The sequence below is a fragment of the Ascidiella aspersa genome, chromosome 9, assembly GCF_963924565.1.
Source record: "Ascidiella aspersa chromosome 9, kaAscAspe10.2, whole genome shotgun sequence".
Classification (NCBI taxonomy): Eukaryota; Metazoa; Chordata; class Ascidiacea; order Phlebobranchia; family Ascidiidae; genus Ascidiella; species Ascidiella aspersa.
The window spans coordinates 14,751,787-14,761,535 of record NC_139455.1 but is presented as its reverse complement, the minus strand read 5'-3'; the positions used below and the strand labels follow the sequence as shown (position 1 = coordinate 14,761,535).

At 36.7% G+C, this 9,749-nt stretch overlaps 1 protein-coding gene across 1 annotated transcript; it reads right to left on the bottom strand.

The window, feature by feature from the left end:
- Positions 1–5,389: 5,389 nt before the first annotated feature.
- On the bottom strand, positions 5,390–7,705 carry LOC146133157 (uncharacterized). Its single transcript, XM_083397660.1, has 3 exons — positions 7,423–7,705; positions 7,082–7,341; positions 5,390–6,056 (listed from the first exon to the last, which is right to left on the bottom strand). Exons 1-3 carry the CDS (start codon positions 7,703–7,705, stop codon positions 5,859–5,861), a joined length of 741 nt encoding a protein of 246 aa, XP_083253786.1. The 3' UTR covers positions 5,390–5,858.
- Positions 7,706–9,749: the final 2,044 nt, after the last annotated feature.

Genomic DNA, 9,749 nt, shown 5'->3' with positions numbered 1-9,749 from the left:
CTCGTGAGATACATATTGTTGTTGTTTGTGCGAGCCCAGAAATGATTTTGCAATCGTATTTTGACGTAAAAATTGTATATTCGCGTCAGGCAAAAGTGTAAAAAAAAAGGTTTGAGGGAACCGACCTTGTCATGTGATCTTTTCTTAAATATTGTAAGAATTAATGACGTAAATGACGTAAATCCTTCTTTTGTTCATAGAAATTTTCTAACTGATTCTCGTCTATAAATAGCGTGCTCATTCAATACAGAATGCCTTTTACTCAGACAACAAATTCGGGTGGTTGTTTCTGAGCTAAGACTTTATACGAAGCAGAAGATGAATAATTCCATATGAATACCTTGTAGTCGCGAGGTTGATACGCCGAGGCACAAAAGACAATTAAATGAGTACTCATTATCACCCACCTCTACAGGTCACCCCTGCAAAAAAATTCATTTACCTGATTAAGAAATACTGCCGTAACCTACACATGGTAGCATGAACTACCGTATATAATATACATGGTATTGTATAGTCCCGTAAACATAGTGCCTTTTCGACAGGCTTTCCGAAATCAGTCTGCCTAATCAAATTTCGGAACAGTGGTTCTCAAGCGAGGGTCCACGGGCCCTGAAAGGTCTAAAAAAGGTCTGTGAGAAGGTCCCAGAGGTTCCGCGAGTTCATTGAAAACTGACAGAACTTTTTTAATGTGTAAAAAGATAATTTGTTATACACTAAATTGAAAAAAGCCGAATGTATAAACTACGAGAAGTAAAGTAAACTTTTTAGTTCGAATTACGTCTAGATCAGGGGTTCTTAAACTTTTTTTAACCGCGCACCCCTAAAATTTTCTTTCATCTCGCGTGGACCACTGTAGGCAAAAAAATTAAAAAAATGACGTCATAAATTGACGTCACAATACAAATATACCTCATAAATTTGCTGATTTTGGTCCAAAAATGCGAAAGTAAAATGGAGTCTAAATACATTCAGTGCAAAACCGTTTTTATTTTTGATTAAATTGTTTTCTTTAAAAATCTGATTACTTCTTGAATATACACTAATATTTCAATTAAACCTTCATGGACCCCCTAAAACTAGTTTACGGACCCCCAAGGGGAACATGGACCCCAGTTTAAGAACCCCTGGTCTAGATCCATAAGCTAACATTGTACGTTCGTATGTTTATCTCAATTCTGATAGATATAGACATTTGGTTGTCAATGAATTAATAACAAAAATCAGTAGGCTAAGAAAAATCACATTTTTCGCGATGAATTTAAAAATGAGTTTGCTAATATCAAAGCAAAATTAAATTCTACTATTACTTTTTATATTGTCATATTACTGAAGAATAAATGTTATTAAAAGCTTTTGCCGATAAAATGGTTAAACCCAAAAACTCGGCTGCAATAAGTTCGCAAAACCTTATAGATTATTTAACTAACCATAGTTATCTATGTCAGGGGTCACCAAACTTTGTTTTAAAGGGAAACTAGGTTACTGCAAGGCCTGACCACCGCGGGCCGGATAACTGTTGGGATTTACGATAGCGGGTCGAAAAAAACGGTTCACTATGTTCGAAGTCAAGGTAAAATGGCTAGACCTACCAGGCAATTTGCGAACAGTTTTAGCCGCAATAGATCTAGAACAGTCAGCTTTGACGGAAAAAAAACGACAATATGGTTGGCCTGGTGGATACATCGTCTATTTTGCTTCAAGTAGACAACTACAAAAATAAATTACAATTTCTAAATGCGCCGAGATCAAGACCCGCACGACGTGTAGTTAAGACCGCTATCTAATCGAAAACAAAGGCTTCTTCTCAGTTATCGTCTTGCTGTTCGCAACTTTGATATTGCAAGTAGCGTCTCCTATATGCTAACTTGCCCGCCTTCTATAGTTTAACTGGTTGTTCGCTTATCAGATAATACAATTCTATTAACCTATACGTCTTGTGGTTGGCTAACGAGTTATACGCACGCAACCTTCAAGCAACCTTAAAACGAGAGTCAGAAGCTTCAACTAAACTAATCTCGTGCTCCACAGTACCACAGGCGATTCGGTCCTAAATTGCGAAGGGCATTTTTCGAACTTGGGCAGTTGAATTTGAATGAACAGTCCGTATGAATTTAAACATAATTTGCGGTTCATTTTGAAGATGGTGCCTCCTAGTTTATATCGTTAAAGTTTGAACTTGTTGGTTTACAGTTAAAGGTTAATATCGCTGAATATTAATATTCATATTTTGAATATTATTTTTTTGTACTATTTTTCGCTAAAAGTGTGTTTCTTGGAAAGGTGTGCGCAATACAAGCACTGTATAAAAATTTCAACTCCATATCGTCAAAACTTTCGGAGATATTGCCAAAAAACAATACAGGCGCGCCAAGTTCGCCCAGGTCTAACGAGTTTTGAATAGCGGTTAAAGTGGTCCACGGGATGAAAAAGGTTGAGCCACTGATATAAGCGAATTCTACTGACCCATCAACATCGAAATTCGCATTTAATACAATACTCGACCAACAAGCTAGCAAATCGGAATAAGACTTTAACCCAGCAGTATAAAACCTACAGCTACATCGCCAGTGTAGAGAAACGACGCATGTCTGTTTGTGCTTGTAATTATAGCGTGTTCGCCTGGTAAAGTGTTAAATATTTCACCTAGATACTCATTTCCTTTCGTGGCCGTTCTGGAAAATCTAGCCGACATTCGACTCAGCTAATCTCCATCGCAGTCGCTCTTGTGCTATATAGTGTCACGCTGCTGTTGGATTGAAAACACGACAGTCAACAATGCACGCCTTACTGGCAACACGTATTTTTACTGCGCTGTAAGCTCTTTTATTGAAAGCGAGCTATGCTAAATTATGTGAATGTACAATAAATCTATAAGCGACGTGACAGTATGCACTTTGAAATGCTATGACAGTTTGTTCAGTTTCGATTTAGTGGAGTTCAGATAGCACGGTGGTCATGTAACCCCTGTTGAAATATACATTGGAGACCCCGACTGAGATATGAACACGCAATTAAACCCTTTAAATTGTATGCATACTGTCAGGTTGTATAGAAAGTATGAATTAATTTGGTTTGCTAGCGCAGTTTCTCGTTTGTAAGTATTTTTAAGCTACGCCGATCTATTATGATTTGTTGAAACGTTTGTTGACAAGTTTATGCCAGCCTACACAACTTAAAATTGTGTGTTGATATGCTGGAATGAAGCAACATACGAAACAGTTTTTTTCATATTGTTTGAAACTACAGATTTAAAGCCTGTTTCAACAGTGATTGCTCGGACCTAGCCATGGTAAAAATTTACCGAGTAAAAGTTTGCAAAAGTATAGCAAACCATAGGCGTTAAACCATTTTTGATCTTTAAGAGAATGATAATATTTGCTTTTCAAACACGTACGTTTTTGTTCGAAGTGGCTTGCCTAGTAAAACTAGGCGCATGCGACTTGCCTTTCATAAAGAGGCCTCTCTAAGTAAAAAAACCTATTGCTCTTACAACACAAAATATTTTACCACCGCAAATTTAAATGCGAATCCTTGAGGCAGTGGACACATTTCTGTTAGCACCTGTTGTAATTGTTGCACCATTCAAACATATCAACACCAGGCCTAAACAAATATAATTATACAAGTGCCGCAACAACAAAAAGCTTAAGTTTAACGCATTATTAACGACGACGTTACAAAGCAACGTCATAACATGACGTCATAAATAAATAAATCTTGCGTTTATTGGATTTAAATTGGCAAAACTTTCAATATAAAACGTGGCTTATTAGGCACATAAACGTGTTTGTATATTGCTCAAAACTACAGATTTAAACTCTGTTTCAACAGTGATTGCTCAGACCAAGGCATGGTAAAAATTTACCCAGTAAAAGTTGGAAAAAGTATAGCAAACCATAGACGTTAAATCATTTAGAGAGAATGAAAATATTGGCTTTTTAAACATGCTAGCTGACCAAAATGTAATAACATGGCCGTAAGCATTATCTACGTAAATTTTTATTGATCAAATAGATGTTTCGATCATTTCCTAAAATCTACGCCATATTTGAACCCCTTTCGCTTCAAAGCCATAAGTTATTATATTATTATACACAACTTATAATTGTGTGCAGATATGTTGGATGGGAGTAACATACAGAACAGGTGCAAATATTCTCCAAATACGATTTTTCCAATATTCTCCAAATCGTATTTCATCGGATTGTCGCGGTAATACACAAAGAGGTAAGGCCATGAATAAAGTTTCACCCACCGTACAATTAACGGAGGGAAGCATTGCGAGTAGATATGTTCAAAGCAGAATATCGGCGACTCATTTATAATGCTTGCTTTCAATGCGGCGTTAGCTTTTTTTCGGGCGACCAATTACTTCGCGATAAGCTTCGCCTAATAATTAAGTGTCAATAGGGTGTATTTACCGCCGCAAATTTAAATGCGAAATCTTGAGGCAGTCTACGCCTCTCTGTTAGCACCTGTCGTGCATCTTGCTCCAACCAGCATACCAACATCAGGCCTAAACATCTAGCAAAACTTTCGATTTAATAGTTTGCGTATTGAGAACATAATAGTGTTTTTCATATTGTTTGAAACTACAGATTTAAAGCCTGTTTTAACAGTGATTGCTCGGACCAAGCCATGGTAAAAAATTACCGAGTAAAAGTTTGCAAAAGTATAGCAAACCATAGGCGTTAAACCATTTTTAGTCTTTAAGAGAATAATAATATTTGATTTTCAAACACGTAAGCCGGTCAAAATATAATAAAATGGCCATACGCAATATCTACGTAAATTCTATTTATCAAATATATGTTTCGATCATTCCCCAAATTCTACGCCATATTTGAACCCCTTTCGCATCAAAGGCATATTTTAAGTGGGGAAGTTTTCGGCCCATATCTGTTTTTGCTTGCAGAAACAAGTTAAGGAAAATGAAAAACAAAATATATAATATAAAGTACACAATACAAAATATTAAAAAAAAAAAAAAAAAAATTAAAATAAAGTAAAAATTGAAAATAAACACTAAGCCATGAAAATACCCCCGACAAAAAAAAAATATGTCTAGTTTCCGAACTGTTTTGCAAACCAGTCTTTGGTTTCGGTTAACCGTTCGGGTTAAACATCTCAAATCCGTCTCAATGCAAAGCGTATATCATAAAGTATGTATTTAGACTTATAAACTGTAAAAAAAAACATATATCAGGAAAATCTATAACTGAATATTGTTTTGCCCAATTTGCAAGTTTTTAAACAATCGGGTGTTTACGTTATTAAGTACGTTATTTGCTTATTTATTGCAAAGTTTTTTGATGTTCTTTAGACATTTCTAAACTGCTCTGAGCATGTTTAGGCGGATGGAACCTTAATAAAACTATTACCTCAGTCAGAAGTCATTAGTGTTTATTTACATTGTATAATCCACATAACAAAGCAAGCACTTAAAACGAAGAAAGCACTTTACTGCTCAACATGCGACAAGCAAGTGGTTAATAAATGGTATATTTTTTTGTAAGCAGTGCGATATCATGTCTCCTGTCAATCATCAGTAAAGTTCAATAATGCACAAAAGCAATAAGGAATTGCACAGAAGCAACAAGGAAACCTGGGTAATACAGCAGGGAATTTGAATAAGGTTGATTTATTCATGCAATATTGGAGATGATTTGTTGCTCTAAAATTTAAGCAAAAACGCAAAAATCAACTGAATTTGTTACTGAAATTTAAAAAATAAAACTTATCTATATGAAAAGAAGGTATACGTTGGGGTTTCTTAGAAATCGAAGTATAAATTGCTTTGTACAGGCCTATATATTTTAAATCTGCTTGCATTTATTAGTCGTTGACCAAATATATTAGTTTGATGTTTTAATACGACAAAACGGAACAGGCCATTGGTTGTTGAGATTTGCTGTATTAAGAATTCCAATACTAGACCCCCTTGTTGGGTTTGTAGCAATAAGCCAAAATACTGCTTGACCCGAACTTGATGGTTTTCCCGGATACCAACGCACGTAAACACTTCCACCAGTTGAACTTCGCAGCTCTCCATTCTGTTCAAAAAAGCGGGAATTTATTTTGCCAACCACAATGTAATGATCAGGGCGATTATTTAACTTGCCAAACGAAGTCAAATTTTTTGGTAAAATTTACACGTTAGGTCAAAATCGTTGTCTAAATGATTCCGAAAAATTGTACAAAATAACAAATAATGCAATAATCTTTTTTAAATTGTTGTTTAGTTTAAAATCAATTTTATCGAAACTTAGTTTTAAATTACATCCAACATCAATTTAACTGTACTGTGTTAAATTTGTATTAGAGCACTATGCGATACACGTTAAACGCGTAAGGTTGATTCAACTTCGATTTTGCTTTTAGAGAGTTGTAAATCTCCGAATTAGACAAATGTATTAGTAGTAGATGCGTGTTTTTTGGTGGTGATTTGCAAAATACCGCGATGGCTTTTTTATAGTATAATAGCTCTGTTATTTTTATGAACTTATTTAAACAACTAAACCAGGGGTAGGTAATTTGTTTTTACCACAGGCCACATGGAAAGCATAAAATAGTGTAGAAAAGGAATAGCGTGACGCATTGAGCACAGATATAGGGGGCGTCACAATTAAAAGTTAATTTTGTGTTTCTCTAATGTATTTTACGAAAAATGAGGCGCGGGCCGGATTAAATTGCTTGGCGGGTCTTAGTTTGTCCAGGTCTAAACTAAACTTTACTCAACACATTTCAAAAATAACACGCGTCTTTTTTTAGCATTTTTTAAGTTTTTGTCTTTTTGATATGTCAAAAATAACAGATAAGCATTTTCAAAGGTTTTGCATAAACCCGAAATGAGAATTGAAAAAACGAGTGACTAACGACGCCAAAACGCTAATACAGTACTTCATTCAACAATGCGTGGTTTAAATCGAAGTGTTCCTAGTTGAATTTTTAGTGGATTTTCATTTTAAACAGATGCAGATGTATTGCCGTTTGAAGTCGTATTTTTATAACTATAAAACGCATTTATGTATTAGCATGAACCGCAACGTTTAGTAAGTTTTAAGTTAGAATCACCCACCTCGTAAGTTGACGCCAACCAGATATATACGGCATAGTAAGTTGGTAGGTCCACGTACATATTCCAGGCCCGCTGAATATACAAGTACAGCGTCTCGTACATTTGCTCGCTTTCAATATCAACCAGAGTTCCGTTGTAAAACTGACAAAGGCGTTCTGCTGCAGCTTTGCCTTTGCCGTCGTTTTTGTTTTGAGTTGCAACGGTTTGTGGAAGCCAGTAGCAAGATCCGTTGAATACAACGCCAGGGCATTGGGACAATTCTGAAACATAAAAAGAATACTTACTAAAACCAAAAAATATGTATTTACGTTTATCAAATTAATTTGACTAAAAAATCTTACCTTTAATTTTCTGGTCGATTTTTTGTTCAATTCTGTTCCAATCAACAGTTGGTTGTGGTCCTGTGGGGCCATTCGGGCCAGTTAAGCCCCTCGGGCCTCTCTGGCCTGGAGGTCCTGGACTTCCCCTCATGGTTGTCGAGTTCCCTCCGGTGTTGGATTGTTGCATCTCGAACAAACTTCCAATTGGTTTGCACACCAAGAAGTCGTTCGACTGGACTTGTCCGGTTGCAAACGAATTGCAAGCTTGCAGTAAAACTAGAATTGAAACGCCAAGTTGAAGCATTCTTCTATTATAGCAGCTCTTCCTTGAGATGAGATACCTTGAAAGTTGTGAGTAGGTTCTGTCAATTGCCGTTCTTTATAGCATTCGAAAACCGTTGGCATGCGCAGCCATATTTGGCCAACTCTCCTTGTATGGTTCTTCCATCTATATTTGAACGCCTGCTACCACTCGGCTTTCTCTTATAAGGTTTCGGAATGTTCAGTTGCGTAAGTCGGGACGTGTTCTCGCATCTATGCTTTGTTTGTGCAGTTCTACAGGTTGCGTGGCTTTAATATATAACCTGAGGCAATTCTGCATTTTTTTGAAAGCACGCAAACAGCACAAGCATTCGGCATACACATAGAAGTTGTTTGAGCTACACAGCAAAGGTGTTCGCGCATCGTTTGCTTTTAAAATACAACACAATAAAAGTAATAATTCTGCCTTGTAAGTAGAGTTGTCCTTTATTCGTGTCCTGATGCCATCCTCCCAAGTTGCCAAAGTTCAATCTGGGAATGTTTGTCTACCTGGCCTATATAGCAATTTCATAAGTAGAGTTGTCCTTTATTTGTGTCCTCATGCCATCCTCCCAAGTTGCCAAAGTTCAATCTGGGAATGTTTGTCTACCTGGCTTATATAGCAATTTCACTTACTCAATTGCGTGTACCGTATTTTACGGACCATAAGGCGCACCCGATTATAAGGCGCACTGTCAATAAATTACTGTGATTAGATTTTTGTTCATACATAAGGCGTACCGGGCTATAGGGCGCACAAACAATTTATCCAAATCGCCCGGGCGTCCGCAATCTAAAGCACGCTGAGGCCTCCACAAAAAAGCCGAGACTTCAGCCGCGTGGTAAACCGCTCCGCTCTTTCTCCTACTCCTCCCACTATTTCTTCTCGCTCCTCTTTTCGTCTCCTATTGCAACCCAACGTTGGTTCGGCGGCCATGCGGTCGCCAGCCGTCGCCTGTCGATCAGATACAACGTGGGGTCGCAAGTAGTCGCAAGTTGCTTTTACCGTAGTTTACTGTGTTAGACGGTGGTTTATTTATATGATAATAGTATCGGTACTGGTTTTGAGTGTAGGCAATAAAGCACTACACGCACCGGCTTATAAGGCGCACGATCAATTTATGAGGAAAAAAATGGATTTAGATTGCTCCTTATGGTCCGTAAAACACGGTAATACTTTCACTACATAACGATAAAATGTTTGCATAACGATAAACATTCCTAGAAACATCGCGTTTCCCCTACCACCATAAGAAACCAATATTTTTACCTAATTTTGTTTGTATAAGCACTCACTGGAGTGAAACATATTTTTATGTCAGTAGCACTTATGTTTACGCTAGGAAATAATAGCAAACTGTACAAAGGTTTCGCAGAATTTCATTCCAGCAGTATATAGCTCTGAAAAAGGCTACTTTGGGCCGCGACAATAAAAGTTTGCCGACCATTGCTATAACTGATAGAACAACTTTCCTCTGTAGAACAAATTTCCCCCGTACCAGCACGCCTTTCTCAGCACTTTCATTATTTTGCATTTAATAACAATAAGTTTTCTCCCATCGCCATTTAATCAAGGTCATTTTGAAGGTCAGGCTAGGTGTGGCTATTGTACAATTGCGACTTTAATTTTCCGGGTAAAAAAAACAGATATAATTTTTTTTATAATATTGCTTGTTTAGGTTTTGCCATCATTTAATTTGCAGTACAAAAATGAAAAAACATGCTTGGTTTCTAACTGAGCTTACTAAACTAGAACGCAAAACGCAAAAACTCTTTTCAAAAGCGAAAACAAAATGATTAAAAAGCTATAAAGTTGTTACTGTGTGACGTAACGATTAACAGTATTTGCAAACAATGAACAGTATTGGCACCCGTGAGTTACTCTCGGTAAATATTGGAGCTATTTATTAAACAGTACAGAAATTTAAACAAATTTTGGTATTGACAAATATCGTTTTCGATTTTGTGAATGTATTAGACATATATATATTTTATACAGTACGGTTAATTCCCTGACATATAGATTCTGCCATTTCACCCTGACGTAG